The sequence below is a fragment of the Peromyscus leucopus genome, chromosome 4 (genome assembly GCF_004664715.2).
Source record: "Peromyscus leucopus breed LL Stock chromosome 4, UCI_PerLeu_2.1, whole genome shotgun sequence".
NCBI classification, from domain to species: Eukaryota; Metazoa; Chordata; class Mammalia; order Rodentia; family Cricetidae; genus Peromyscus; species Peromyscus leucopus.
In genome coordinates, this window is record NC_051066.1 from 129,844,380 (window position 1) to 129,860,488 (window position 16,109).

General features: G+C 44.5%; 1 protein-coding gene across 1 annotated transcript; it reads left to right on the plus strand.

The window, feature by feature from the left end:
• Positions 1 to 444: 444 nt before the first annotated feature.
• On the plus strand, positions 445 to 11,300 carry LOC114705600 (BPI fold-containing family A member 2). The gene is made up of 9 exons (XM_028887526.2): positions 445 to 509; positions 2,115 to 2,250; positions 4,956 to 5,097; positions 5,664 to 5,771; positions 6,760 to 6,912; positions 8,981 to 9,062; positions 9,647 to 9,710; positions 10,175 to 10,253; positions 11,149 to 11,300. The coding sequence occupies exons 2-8, from the start codon at positions 2,130 to 2,132 to the stop codon at positions 10,210 to 10,212; spliced, it is 708 nt and encodes a 235-aa protein (XP_028743359.1). The 5' UTR covers positions 445 to 509; positions 2,115 to 2,129; the 3' UTR covers positions 10,213 to 10,253; positions 11,149 to 11,300.
• The last annotated feature ends 4,809 nt before the right edge of the window (positions 11,301 to 16,109 follow it).

Consider the following 16,109-nt stretch of genomic DNA (forward strand, 5'->3'; position numbering starts at 1 on the left):
GACCCAGTACCACTGCCTAGATACCTCCCAAACAGATCAAGCCAATCAACTGTCTCACCTATTCAGAGGGCCTGATCCAGTTGGGGGCCCCTCAGCCTTTGGTTCATAGTTCATGTGTTTTCATTTGTTTGGCTATTTGTCCCTGTGCTTTATTCAACCTTGGTTTGAACAATTCTCGCTCATATAAACCCTCCTGGAGAGATGGCTCAGCCGTTAAAGGCTAGGCTCACAACCCAGCACTTACTGAATGGACCCCTTGTTGGCAGCCTCAGGTTCCACAACATGGAGCCTTAGTCTTGGCACAAAGTCTGTCATTGCCACTCAAGCATTCTGGGTGACCTTTTGGGTTAGAATAACTTGGCTAACCTTAGGTATTTTCTTTGGAGTCTCCTTGGAACATCCTGGAAACGGGACTTGCATCTCATCCTGTCATTACAATATAAGGGCCGCTGTCACCTCCAGCATCCCTGTAGAGAAGCAAGCATTTCCTGTGCATCCTTCTCCAACCTGTGAGTATGAGTTCCCTTAGAGTGACCCCTACCAGGGGTTTCAGGAGACTTTGGGGCAAGAGGCAGATGAAAGGTGCTGTTTGTGTTAGGGAAGTTTGGACTCTAACAAATTTGAAGACATAGATGATATTATGTCAGACTAATGACAACCTAGGTTCATGTGGGTTCCATTGAGTGTTCTGATTTGGTCTCAGTGTATGGACAAAGGCTTCTTACTGGCATCTAGGCTTAACAGTGACACAAGCCATAGCTATTTCCCTAAGGCAGTGATGCCCTAAGCTTGGTGGAGTCATGGTAGTGGGATCCTCAATCTGGTCTCTGGGAAGGGACCTGGAGTTGGCTTCATGGAAGGTGTGAAGTTTCACTGAATCTACAGAACAGATTTAGGTTGCAAAGCGAAGAGGAAATATATTTCAAGCAGAGAAGGCAGCAAGCATAGAGGACCTGAGCTTATAAAACATATCCTAGAGTCAGCTTGTCTTTCCAAGCTCTGTCCCTCCATTCCCTGACTGTGTCTCATAAGTTTCTTTACCTTCCCCATCTTGCCTGCCCATTTTCTTAAGTTATAATTGTATTTAATTATGTTTATGATTTTTAAATTTACCATACAAATTAGTGGGTTTGCTGTGGCATTTCCCTACATCCTTAGTTCCTCTCCCTCTCCCTCCCCTGCTGTCCTTCCCCATCCCCCCTTGCTAATGGCTTCCTCCTTTTTACTTCCAAGTCACATGCATTCCTTGCTCTCTCTTTCCTCATCTTTTCTTCCCTTAATATTTTTTCTTCTACTCTCATGATTTCCTTGGTTTATGACCTCATACACATTCAACACATTCATATATATATATATATATACAAATTGGAATCTCATTTGCACTTGGAAGAAACTAGGGTATTTTATCTTTCTGAATCTGGTTAATTTTGCTTAGCACAATGGTTTCAGTTCTATCTGATGTAGAATATGATTTCAAGGTGTGTTACTTTTGCTTATGCTCTGGAACATTTGTTTAATGATGCAACGATGTGTTTGATTAAATAAAATTCACCTGCAGTCAGGAGGCTGAGTCAGCAACTAGCTGACAGGAAGTGGTAGGGAGGAGCCAGGTGAGAAAGAGTTTATACAGAGGGCGAGGAGCTGCACAGGGGGTTTTTGGAGGTCACGAGCAAGGGGAGGAGGTGAGCTACTTGCTATTCAGCCTCTGAAGAGCAGATTTCTACCTTAACCTTTGAGTCTTGGAGGTTCTTTGGAGGGACAGAGGTTTAATTAAGTTCTCTTTGTAGCATTTCCCTCCATCTCCAGCCCTTGAGGTCTCACCGCCGCTGGTAGCCTCGGAGTTGCAGTTGCTGCTTCAGACAGCCGTGGCTTAAAAGGCAGCAGCCATTTAAATAAAGGACAACATCTATCTATTTCCTGAAATGTCATGACTTCATTTTTTTGTTAAGACAGAATAAAATTCCTCATTTTCTTTATCCACTCCTGAGGGTGGGCATCCCTGCTGGCTCCTTTTCTTACCTATTGTGAACAGGTATTGTGTAGGAAGGTCAAGTGTGAGAGTGACAGGCATTCACTGTGGGTTCTTTCCTCTTCTTCCTCCTGTGACCATCCAGGTGTCAGGACCAACGATGTTCCAACTTGGGAGCCTTGTTGTCTTCTGCGGCCTGCTCATCGGGACCTCAGAATCTCTTCTGGGTAATGTTGTCAGTGCTGTGGATAATTTGAACGTTCCAAATTCTGTGTCTGGAGGTGAGTCAATATGGGTCCCACCTGCTTGTTGGTCCCAGGAGTAATCTTAATAAACACTATGACTGCAATAGCAGAGGCTGCTGGGAGGGAACAGTGTTGTCCTCTATGGGCAGCTTACTGAGAAATGTGCAGTCATTCAATTCCTGTCTCATTTACTTATCATTTTAGAAATAAATAGTACCAACATTATATCCTAATAGAGTCTTGCCAATATATGTACAGGATAAATTTATCAAAGTGAGATTTCAAAATTTTAAGTAATATGAATATCTTAAATAATGGTGTCTATCCCACTTTCTCTAGTAGTATGTGGGAGTGTGTCCCCCAACCCTGCTTCCTTTTAAGCACTAACATGGACAGCATTAACTGGTTTGCCATTATCAGATATGAGAGGATGTAACTCATATCACTTTGCATTTCTCTAATTCTAACCATCCTCTCATTTTTCATATCTTTAATACTGGTTTACATAATTTAGCTAAAGTGTTGTGTCAGAATTATTAGCATATGTTTCCATAGTTAGTTTGACTGTTTCTTACTGATCTGTGTTGACTGACTGAAAGTAATATCAACCTACCTGGCTTGGATGTCTACAAACCACCCAACTTTCTATTTAATTGCACCTCTGTTTTTTGCTATAGAGCTGGGCTAACTGACAAACAGGTATTATAGAAACAGGAAAGTTCTGCACATGCTGCCTTCAAATCTTGCCAATGTTTAGGCAACTTTCAAAGATGAAGAAAGGAGCCATTCTCTCATTCCACTGTAGCAGAAATCTTAAAAGTTCTTATTAATAAAGTCAAACCTGAGGCCAGTTATTAGGGTGAACCCTGGAAGATCAGAGCCAGAACAAGCCACAGCTATCTCACCTTGCCAATTCCTCAGCTGGTATTGCTTCCTCAGACTGGAAACTTCTGTGTCCTCATCCCAATGGCTCTCAGCTGAACTGCTGCTTGAAAGCCTGAAGCTTAACCAGCCAAATGCTTAACCAGCCAAATGCTTCTAGTTTCTGGTCCTCACACCTTATATATCTTTCTGCTTTCTACCACCACTCTCTGGGATTAAAGGCTGGCTTTCTGGGATTAAAGGCATGTGTCACCATGCTTGGCTGTTTCCAATGTGGCCTTGAACTCACAGAGATCCAAAGGGATTTCTGTCTCTGGAATGCTAGGATTAAAGGCATGTGCTATCACTGCCTAACTAGTGGCTTTTCTGTTCTCTGACCCCAGATAAGTTTATTAAGGTACACGATATTTTGGGGAACACAATACCACCACATTCCACTGCTGGGGAATCAAAGCAGAGAGAAAAGGCTGTCATGTTCAAAGTTACTAGGGAGTTATATTGCGAGATGGAGCTCTCTAAGCAGTGCTTGCTGAGGTGGCCTTGTATGCATTGTTATAACAGGTAGATCCTGTCCATCATAGGGCCAACTTGCAGTATTGTGATTCTATCTATTTGACTAAAAGTGTTCTTAATATTTTATTTTCAGTTGTATGAATTTATCCCTCTTATATATCTGTGTGTGTGCACCCTCAGAAGCCAAAAAAGGGTGTCAGATCCCCATGGGAAAACACATGGTTATCAGCCATCCAACATGGGTGCTGGGAACTGAACTCGAATCTTCTGCAAGAGTTGCAAGCACTATTAATGCTAAGCCATCTCTCCAGTCTCACGACTGCATTGAGAACACAGGTAGTATGTGGTCGATCATACACAAGTGCCTTTCTTAAAAAAATATTCAAACACACCCCCCACACACCAAGCATCCTTAAAGGAAGAAGTGAAATCTTTTCTACAGTACTGAAAGATACTCAGTACAGACAGGAAAGCAGTCCAGAAACAAAGGTTAATCTTCACAGTTGTGTGATTTCAGTAGCTAACGCTGGAGGATGGACTGAAACACCACTGTACAAATGGGACAAAACATACACGACAGCAAGTTTCTAAGCGAAAATGCTTTACACCCAGAGAAATGAAACAGGGTACAAAATGTGGAAAAATTAACAGGCAAAACTGTGTTACCATAAATATTTTAAGGCAGCATTTTAAGCCATGTGCCCTTTTGAGAATAAGGGATTATTGTTTTGTTTGGTTTGTCCCTGAGTTAATAATTGCCTTTTTTTTTTTCCACAGTAGAGATATTTTCTACACAAACAACCCTAACACTTCACACATTCCTTCTGGCACATGGCATTTATTCTGTTAATTCCCCAATTATTCTTCGAGATCCTCTGTTAGGATACTTTATCTCCTCCTCCAATGTCAATTCATTTTCTCTTGGCCTGATTGCCAGCTGTCATTTTGGGACCCCTATTTTCCACTTTCACTGGTTGGAGCAATACTTTCCCTCTATACTCTTTCCTTCATTCTAGATTTTTCCATTTCTTGGTTTATTCTCTCAAGTGCTTGACTAAGTTTTTCAGACCCATGTGAGCATCTCATTAAGAGCAACAGATCCTCAAGTTATTCCTGAAAACAGGTATACATAATGAACTTCATCAGTGCACATATTCATCTCTGTAGACATATTCCTTAGGAGTCTTGGGTTCATCTCTTGTATGATGGAGATGGTGGCAATCCTTTCTCACTGAGATGTTGCAGAGACTGAATGAAGCAGTGCAGAAAAACTGACTTCCCTGAACCAGGAGGATGGGAGCTCATTTCCTGGTGGTGCAGACACTGATTGATGACTGTTTTGACAGATGTCCTTCAGAACCTGAATCTAGATGTGGGGTCACTTCAGGAAACCAAGGATTGGTCATTAGCCAGTAACAACATTCTAGGAGCTTTGAACACACTGGACCTTGGCAAATTAAACCTCCTTTCATCTCAGAATGGTTTAGGGTGAGTTGGTGCTTCTTTGCTCCCAGAAAAGGGACTACCTGAGTACTCAGTTTCAAGGACAGATGGATAAGCCTTGTCTTCCCCTACAGAGCTGAGGAGTTCTGATGTAAGGTTCATTAGAGCTTGAGTAAGTCTGAGGAGGGCTACAGGGCCAGTTTGGACAGTTTACACATCTGGGTTCCCACAGTCTGTAATTTCAGGCTGAAAGTGACTGTTCCATTTGTCCTAATATCCACTTGTATCTTGGTACCTAAAGCATTTCTCTAAGAATGACACTGTTCTTCTTCAAATATAGCTAGGAGTAAAAGTACAAGTTCCTTCAAGGGACAGGAACCTGGAATCCACACCCCTTAGTCCCAAGCATGGCTTCATAGAGCTTTGAGTCACACATTCCTGGGTTCAGGTTCTATCTCTGCTGCCTATTGTTTTCCTGGCTCAGTCCACTGCACCTGAGATTGCAGATGCTCACATTTCTAAAGAGGATGTAGTGAGGACAAGAGGTGATGAGGAGAGGTGCAAATGCTTCAAGGATGAATGACAAGAGGGAACTTACGAATTTTGGGCAGATTGCGAATCAACAAACTCAGCCTCCTGAACCTGCAAGCTGGCCTGTCTTCCTCCGGCAAAGGCATCGACCTGAAGCTGCCCGTGCTTGTGGATGCCTCTGTGTCTCTGTGAGTATGTGTTGCTTGGATTTAGGAGGTGGAGTGCAATATGGCCTATTTGAGTAGGCACTTAATTCCCAGCTACTCTTTGGCCTCTGACCAAATTTCCCAATCTGTAAAAGATGGGATCCTCTGAGGTCTAAATCCCAGTCCTTAAAGTATTCTAGTGAAAGCATTCCATGTTAAGTAAATGAATGTTGTATACAATATGCTTTTGTGTGCATGATGCATGTGTGCACTTGTGTGTATAAAGTTTTATGTGCACTCACATGTGTTTGTGGAGTTCAGAGGTCAACATCATGAAACTGCCTCAATACGATGAGTATGCCAGGTTAATTTTTGAGATAGAGTCTCACAGTACTTAGAACTCATAGATTGGAGTAGGCTTCCTGGATAAGTAAAATACAATTTTTAAAGTTTTCAATTTAAAATGAGAGGAACAGAAAAACAACCAAGTCAAGAACCCATGCAAAAGAATCCCTGGAGATTGGGTGTATCCTTCACAGACAGCCCTTTCCCAGTATGTGTGAGTCTCTGGCCTCAATCACCCACACAGAGCGGAGGGGTGTTTGTATTCGATACACTTATGAAGCCATGAGCTGTGACAGTTACTTTAATTTTCTATGACCAGGATTTAGTTCTAAAAAAATGAGAGTGATTTATTTACTAGCACCGTTATAATACTTAGATTGATTATACCAGGTATAATACTTTAAATTAATGCCCACAGGTAATTTGTGTTTTAAAATGTTATTAATTAATTTTTGTTATTAGTTTCATGTCAAGTAAAAATCTTGCATGTGATAGAGATGCATGGCCCAGATAAGTCTAATTTAAACATGTAAATTTTGTAGAGTATATATAACATGTTGACATTACTGTTATGATGTTAACATTGCCCATAGACCCTGAACTGTGTGCACCCACATAGATGAAAACCAGTGCAGCCTACAAAGCCTTCTAGACCTGTGCCTGGTGTGACTCTTGTTTTCTGCAGGCCTATCATTGGCTCCGCGGTCGATGTTGCTATTTCCTTGGACCTTATAACTTCACTTACTGTTGAAACCAATGCCCAGACTGGTCTTCCCACGCTGTCCATTGGAAAATGCTCAAGTAATTCAGACAATATCTCCATTTCCTTGTTGGGCAGGTAAGGCTCATCCATCCCAGCAGAGCTGAGCTTTCGGGGAGACTTTAGGACCCTGACTTTCATCCTGTTCCTATACCTGGGAAGAAGCATGGTGTACAACACAATCAGGCTAGACTCAAGTATCAACTCTGTCACAATCAGCTCAGTCACTCTGCAGCTTCATCTTTTGAGGCCTCAGTTTGCACATCTGTGTATGGGAACAGTAGAGATCTGTACTAATCAGTTTCTAAGATGAAGACATGAGAAAATACACATTGTTTAGCTGAGAGCCTGGAACATGCTAAGTGTTCAAGAGCCATGATATCTACACTGGCTCGATGGACTGTTCCTTTCCACTACTGAGGCAGGAGGATGGACATTTCCTGCCATAATCATGCATTTCCCTATGGTACCTTTCAATTGGGTCAATGTGCCTCATGCCATAGAAGATGTTAACATTGCATCCACCTCCACTGGGAGGCAGTTGGTAAATTAGGTGCTAGCATGGGATCTGATTGTCCTGAAGTAATCACAATCCTCTGGAAAATTCCTAGAGTGAGATCCTGACATCCTAATCTTGTCATTTTCTATCACTGATTGCAATTGATCTTCAAAATCTACATCTTTAATTGTGCAATTAATAAAGCATGTTTGGCTCAAACAGGGGTTGGAGGAAGTGATGCCATCCAATGTCTAGAGAAGGAAATCTCACCTGTAAGCCTTGGTCAGAATTAGAGGGATGGCCTCTGTTCCTAGTCTTGATAATCGTGTCTTGAGTCCATCCATCTCCCTGTAACAAAGACCTGATATGATATCAAAGACAGGACCACAGTCTGCCAAGCTGTGGAAACTCTTGTGAAGTTTCTGCCAGGAAACTCATGTTGTTGCACTGGGTCTGAATATCCATGGCCAAGAAGACTCTCATGATGCTGGTCTGTCCTCATTCTACTTTTGATGCATTGGCTTTTGTTCTGTGCCTCAGACAAGCTTTTCCCTACCACAAAACACCTTACCTGAATTTAATGTATCTTTTCATCTTTCAGGACCCTTGCTAGATTCCTTCTCTTTTCTTATAAGAATGTACTTAGACTTCAGATTACCTGTGTCTCTTGTCATTGTGTACTCATATTTTGAGACAAGGTCTCACTTTAGAGCTCTGGTTAGCTTCAATCACAGAGTCTACCTGCTTCTGTCCCTGAGTTTTGGGGTCATAGTGGGTGGCACAAGACTGGGTATGACACTGTCTATTTAACTAGACCTGTTCTTTATGTTGTGTGTTGGGAGATGGGATGTTCCGTGTGGGCACACATGCACATGTGCGAGTGGCTGGAGATCACCAAGTAGGCTAAGCTGGCTGAAGAATCTACCTGTCTCTGTCTTCACCGCTCTGGATTATAAGCGTTTGCTATCAACTGGCTTTTCCTTCTTGTTTTAAAAATATGGCTACTAAAGATGGAACCTGTGTCCTCATGCTTACAAAGCAAATACTTTGTGGACTAGGCTATCTCATTGTCCCACTTCACTCATTCTTCTAGTCAAAAATCTATTTTCCAGGCAGGTATTGTTGTGAGCCCCAGAGAAGGAAAATATCACGAGGAAAAAGCAGGCAGAGGACTATTTTGTCCATCATAAATTTAAGGAAAAATGAGGAGCCCTACACAGACCACCATACTTAGCAGGGCACAAGGAGAGAAAATCCTCCCTTCAGTGAACACTCAGGATGGGAACCTCAGGATAACTGGATGAGAACTGAAGGGGAGGAGGCAACCTCCGTGAGACTTGTTTATGAAGGAGGTGAAAGGCTGGTTGGTTGTTTTTTGCCCAGTGCCCAAAGCTGAGCCTGGTGCTCTGCAAATAGAGGCTGAGTGAATGATGCTGTGTCAGGGTCATGATGAGTACCCAGGCACTGAGGCAGTAACTATTAGGAGTGAGATGCTCAGATGCTCAGTGGTGGTCCATTCTGATATAGGCCACTGGGCCACAAGCTGAAATGAGTCCACAGAGCAGAGTTGTGGGTCACCTGATTTCCTGAGGACTCTCTCAGCTATGCTGAACTCTTGACCAAGCTTTGCAATCCCCTCTTTTCCAGACGAAGCACCTTGGTCAACAGAATTCTGGATAGTGTATCTGGTCTCCTTACAAATACTGTAACAAGCCTGCTGCAAAACCAAGTAAGTCCCAGCTCTTTGCACCCAGAGCCAGGTCTCGTGGGGATCACAGAGGTATCTGTTGGTGTGACTGTTTGCTTAGGACACTGTCTCCTGTGATGTCCAGATTTCTCTTTGGGAAGTCTGTGGGCACCTCCTCCCCGCCCCCTCAGTAGCTGGACTGCATAGAGAGGAGGCAGAAATCACAGATGATGCCTTGAGCTGTTTACCACATCCATGCCCCACCTGTCACTTTAAGATGTTTCCTTGTAATCAGCACACTTTCATTTAAAGACTGTTTGAGCACCTGTGAATGGGAATCTGCAGGGAAGTTTGAATTAGGCTCCCCAAATTCAAAGGACCTTGAAATTCCAGGGTTCAAGAGTTTAAGGTTTAAGGAGTCTAGATGCTGGTTCTCAGCAGCCTGTGACATAGCTGGGTCATGCTGCTTCAGTTCATAGTTCTAGGTAGCTAAGGTTAACTGTTCTCAGGTCCTAGAAATGAGCCCCTCTGTCAGGAAAGGGTGGTCAGTGTGTTGTCAGCAAAGTCTCATCTGTTTTCTTTCTCTCTCCCCCTCTTATTTCTCTCCATTTCTATCTGGCTCTCAGATATGTCCTCTGCTCCAGTTCCTCCTCAGCAACCTGAACGTCAATCTTACTCAAGACCTCCTTTGTAAGTCACAGCCTGGGGACTGGAGAGCCTTCCATGGGCCAAGACAATAGCTGTGGGAGGGACCCAGGCAGGGACCTTACATCCTGACCAAGTTGGGCTGTTGGCTTCTCTTCCCCTCATTGGGGCCTCCTTTGAGGCTTATGCTCCTCATGACTGTTGCTGGGGCAACAGGAATCAGGCACCCAGGATGTCAGGCCCTGGAGGTGGCCCTTCTGTGGTTATGCCCCTTTACACATCCTTCTGTCTCTTGTATGTACTACCTCATTGTGTCCTCAAGAGAGTCTGTGCAGTCATTACACACTTTTAGGGGCACTGTCATTACCCACTTTCAGGTGAAAAGTGACATACTTGAGGTCACAGAAGGGACAGAGTGATGAGCAGGAGAGAGGTAATGAGTTGGGTGGGCTTCTGTTCAATTTCCCATGGCAAATACTGAGGTTTTGATCTTGACATGGTTTTTCCAGCTAATTTACTGACAGGACAGTTACCAGTCTCCATCTGAAGAGGAGGGAGCAGAAGGAGAAATGCTGTGACACCCGGATGGTACAGTGTCCTCGTTATTTTTTTTATTGCTGTGAGAGAACAACATGACTGAGGAAAATTATAATAGAAAGGATTTATTTTGGCATTAACAACTCAAGAAGGTAAGAGCTCATGACTGTCATGGTGAGAAGCATGACAATAGGTAGGCAGACATGGCACTGGAGTAGTAGCTGAGAGCTCATGTATTGAGACACAATCACCAGGCTAAATGAGCTAACTAGCATGGCCTTTGAAATTTTAATACCCATCCCTAGTGACACACCTCCTCTAACAAAGCCACACCTCCTAATCTTCCCAAACAGTTTGTCTAACAGGGGGCCAAGTATTCAAACACATGAGCCTATGGTGGCAGTTCTCATGAAACCCCACAGGTAGACTCTATCTATGTCCTTGCACAGCAGCCTGTCAGGAAGCTAGGGGCAGGCTTGTTTTACTTCTGTCAGAAGACAAGAGAATCTGAACCCTGATCCTGACTCCAGGCTGAGCTCTGAATTTGAGTACACCCTGAAACCTGGGCCTGGATCAATAATCCAAACTCAGATTGGGTCTTGGTTACTAAATGAATTTGGACTGAGTCCAAATTTTGAGCATAGACACTTTTCCTTGGCCTGCCTCCTGACACTGGCTTTGAGAGCAGGGCTTCTACTCAGTCTTTTCCCATCTGCCATTGTTCTAGAGGAAAGGATGAAAAGGGGTCAGGACCAGGTGAGAGAACAAGACCACAAATCTACAGCTTTCTCTCTCTCCTTTCCATGGCCTATTCTATGCTGGAACTTCAGGAATGAGTGGAAACAGTGAGGGCAAGCTTCTGTGGATCTACTCAATGTCCAACGAAAGCCAGCTCCCACAGCTGCTGTGACAGCCAATGTCCTCACACCCTGTGTTCTCATTCCAGGTTAGTCCCCAGTGGCTTCATCTGACTTCCGGTGGCATTTCTCTCTAGAAAGTGCTACCACCATCCATACAAGGTCTGCGTGAGCCCACCTGAAGGCCCCTTCCTGACTCCCTTTTTCTCTCAGTGGTCTCCACCCTTGCTATCACCACCCTAGCATTAAAAACCTAACTGCATCCTGGTGTGTGGCTTTCTTTAATCCTTTTGTAATAGAAGTTGTTGGTAGGGTGTGGTGTATGTGTGGGGTGAGATTGCAGCTTAGTGGATGAAACAAACCCACAGCTGGAAGTTCCATCAGTGCACAACTTACAGCTTTTATGCATAGAGCCACGGAAGCATGGAGAGAGTAGCCACTGTGTGACTGTGGCAGGAAACCAACCACCAGCCACACACGCACAAGTGTGGATTCACACCTGCTGTGTGCTAGTGAGGCAGTAGAATTGAGTTATCTTGGGTCACACCCTTACTCAGAGCTTTGCCATGACACCTCAATGGTCATGATGAGTGGCATAGAATGAGGACCACCCCTGTCCAATGAGGCCCAGAAGCACAGATAGAAAAGTCCAGGTGACTGTGACCTTTCTTCTCTGTCTCTTAATCAGGAGTACTCAAGCTCTTATGCTCTCCAACCAGACTTAACCCTCCATTGATACTCAGTTCCTTGATACCACTTCCAGAGTGATATATGGGAATCTTAGTCTCTTTGGGGATGTCATGGATCATGGTGACACCCAGTGGTTCCTGATACCACCCTAGTCAGGGAGTCTGCAACTAAAGAGGTCTTCTTAACACTTCACTATATCCTAATGCCATGACCTTGAAGTACATGCTCCTGGGGCGGGGTTGCTCGGGGACCCTGAAGACCTGGGATGCACATTAAGTGCTGCTTTCTCTTCACTTCCTCATGGTTTTTGGATCCTGGGACAGACCAGACAGATCTCAGGTGGAAGAACAGCACCACACCATGCCTAAACTTTCCAGGGTCCTGTAACAAATTCCTCTATTCTGTCTTGTGAGTTTTCTTTCCCGAATAAATTCCTTTGCCCTTAAAGCAGACTCTCTGGATTTCTCCCATTACAGAAAAAAGATGGCAGAGCCAGAGAGAATACACATTGTTTAGTCACAGATGTACACTGAAACGTTTACACTCCCTGGATTATGAATGGCATTGGGGCTTAGTCTGTCAAATTTTTGCCTCTTCTGGACTCCCAGAAGTGTAGAAAGAATAAAGAAAGGCTGTCAATAAAGTGGTCCAGGACAGACAGTGGCCAATCAACAACTCCTGCTCTAGGACTTGAGGCTCAAACCCCAGGCCTGCTCTCCTCCCATTGGTCCTGGGAAAAGCTGTTTTAGCCGCTCACATTCTTCCTAGCTTTCAGAACACTAGAAGCCTTTTTTTCTCATGCCATGCACAACCTGCAGCAGAGCAACAGCCAAATAACCAAAATTCCCAAAGGGAAGGAACAGTGCAGGTGTCAATGTGGTGACAAACCAGGGCATGGGAAATCTAGACTGGTGAACTCTGACCTTAACATCACTGTGCACGTCACTCCTCCCTTCACTCATCTGTGCTGTTGTATTTAAACATCTGCAAGGTTCTAGTCACTGCTCTAGATTCTAAGTTCACCACAACGAAGAGCACACACAAGGCTCTCTGTGTCCCCAGGGATGGTGTTCTGTTCTAGTCAACTGACAACCAATAGAGAAATGCAGAGCCCACCACATCACAAAGAGGGCTTTGTATTTTAGGAAGACAAAGCAGGAGGTTATGAGAGGAGGAGGTGGGAACTGGTTGGTTGACAGAAGACAGAAGGCTGTTTGAGGATGAAAACTTCAGGATGAGCCATGTGGTTTAGCACAGGAGCTGTGCCAGGGCACAGGCAAAGGATGTAGAAAGGGTGTGAGGCAGCCATGAATGAGTTTTCTTTTTTAAGCACAGAAAGCAGGAAAAGCGCTTGGTGTATAGAGGGAAGTCACTGTGATGGGACATTTACAAGAGTGATGTTGGGGTTGATTCCCCAAGAGGAGCTGGCACTGTTCATCTCTGGGGTCATCTATTTATTTTTGACTTCTCTGTGCTGGTTACATTCTTCTCAGATGTCACAATTTGAATCTCTTACAAAGACACATCAAAGCTTGGGATAAAACTTAGCACATAAATTGCTTGCCATGCCAACCTGAGGACCTGAGTTTAATCCCCACCACTCCTATCAACAAGTCAGGTGTTGTGGTGCACACTTGTAATTCCAATGCTGGGGAGTAGAGTTGTGGGGATCTCTGGGGTTCACTGGCCAGCCAATCTTGCCTAGCCAGTGAATCTTTGGCCAAGTGAGAGACACTTTCAAAATTAAGGTGGATGGGATCCAAGCACCAACATCCAAGACTGATCTCCAGTCTCCATGTGTTCATACATGCCTGTTCACCTGCAAGTATACACACACACACACACACACACACACACACACACACACACACACATACACACACACACACCACCACCACCAACACCACCGCCACCAACCACCATACCATCTGCCCATCCATCCGTCCACCAACCCATCCACCCATCCATCCATCCATCCATCCATCCATCCATCCATCCATCCATCCATCCAGTTTCTTCTGTGGTTTACTGTTCTTTAAAATGCTCATTCTTGTATGACTTCCTGCAGTCTCCTTTTCCCCTTTCTTTCTCCTGCACTAGAATATGGGCATGTTTAGACAGAAGATATAAGCCATTTGCTGTTTGATGTGAAACGCCTGGATAAACTCTAGAGCTCTAGACCGGTGAGAGAAAAGCATTTGATGAATCTGGTTACAATTAGGTGCCCTGTGCTGGGTTCTATGGAAATAGATAAGGGAGCCCAGCAGCCATGCCAGGGGCTTTGGCAGGTTTACTGAGGTGGCTGGGTCTGATGGGTTTAAAAGGATGCCTAGGAATTCTCTGGAGGAAGTCCCATTGTCACAAGAGGGCACAACATATGCAAAGCCACAAGTAGGAGAGGCCTTTTTGCATGGTGGAGAGAATCGCTGAGGATGATCCTAGGCATTGTGGGATGGGTCAGACTCCTGTGGGGAGTGGGCTTGATTTGATAGTCTTCTGTGCACCTGCTGTGTCAAGAGAGGGTGTGTATCATGATAGATTGTGTCACTAAAAGAAAGTATATCCCATGACAGGAGACATAAGAAGCTGAATGTGAACAGCTCAATTGAATCTGTTTTATTGGTTGCACAGCTCATCTATGTCATTTTTTTAAAATAAATTTATTTTACAACATCATTCAGTTCAACATAATAGCCACAGATTCCCCTGTTCTCCCACTCTTGCCCCCCCTCCCCCTCCCCCCACCCCACCCCCCATTCCCACCTCCTCCAGATCAAGGTCTCCCCCGAGGACCGGGATCGACCTGGTAGTCTCAGTCCAGCCAGGTCCAGTCCCCCCCTCCCAGACCGAGCCAAGTGTACCTGCATAGGTCCCAGGATTCAAACAGCTAACTCATGCAACAAGCCCAGGACCTGGCACCAACACACGGCTGCCTCCCAAACAGATCAAGCCAAATGACTGTCTCCCCGTTCAGGGGGCCTGATCCAGTTGGGGGCCCTTCAACCTTTGGTTCATAGATCCTGTGCTTCCATTCATTTGGTTATTTGTCCCTGTGCTTTATCCAACCTTGGCTTCAACAATTCTCGCTCATATAAACCCTCTTCTTTCTCACTAATTAGACTCCCAGTGCTCCACCAGGGGCCCAGCCGTGGATGTCTGCATCCAGATTCCTCAGACCTTCCTTGGATGGGGTTTATGGCACAACTATCAGGGTGTCTGGTCATCCCATCACCGGAGTAGGTCAGTTCCTGCCGTCTCTCGACCATTGCCAGCAGTCTTTTGTGGGGGTAACTTTGTGGATCTCCGTGGGCCTCCCTAGCTCTCTGCTTCCTCCCCTTCTCATGTGGTCTTCATTTACCATGGTCTCCTATTCCTTGTTCTCCCTCTCTTTTCTTGATCCAGCTAGGATCTCCCGCTCTCTTTCCCTCGACCGTCGCTCTTCATTGTTCCCACTCATGACCAGGCTGTTCATGTAGATCTCATCCATTTCTCCGTGTCTTTTTTTGGGATCCCGTTTTCCAGGTAGCCTCACTGGTGATGTGAGTAGCAGTCCAGTCATCCTTGTTCCACATCTAGCATCTTCCTATGAGTGAGTACATACCATATTTGTCTTTCTGAGTCTGGGTCACCTCACTCAGGATGATTTTTTCTAGATCAATCCATTTGTCTGCAAACCGTATGATGTCATTGTTTTTCTCTGCTGAGTAGTATTCCATTGTGTATATGTGCCACAATTTATTTATCCATTCTTCAGTTGAAGGGCATCTAGGTTGTTTCCAGGATTTGGCTATTACAAACAATGCTGATATGAACATAGCTGAGCAAGTGCTCTTGTGGTATGATTGAGCATTTCTTGGGTATATGCCCAAAAGTGGTATAGCTGGATCTTGGGGGAGATTGATTCCCAATTTTCTAAGAAAGCGCCATATTGATTTCCAAAGTGGTTGTACAAGCTTGCATTCCCACCAGCAGTGGAGGAGAGTTCCTCTAGTTCCACAACCTCTCCAGCATAAAGTGTCTTCAGTGTTTTTGATCTTAGCCATTCTGACAGGCATAAGGTGGTATCTCAGAGTTGTTTTGATTTGCATTTCCCTGATGATTAGGGATGTTGAGCAATTCCTTAAATGTCTTTCAGCCATTTGGGTTTCCTCTGTTGAGAATTCTCTGTTTAATTCTAAAGCCCATTTCTCAATTGGACTGTTGGTCGTTTTGATGTCTAATTTCTTGAGTTCCTTATATATTCTGGATATCAGTCCTCTGTCACCTGTGGGGTTGGTGAAGATCTTTTCCCATTCTGTAGGCTGTCGCTTTGCCTTGTTGACCGTATCCTTTGCTCTACAAAAGCTTCTCAGTTTCAGGA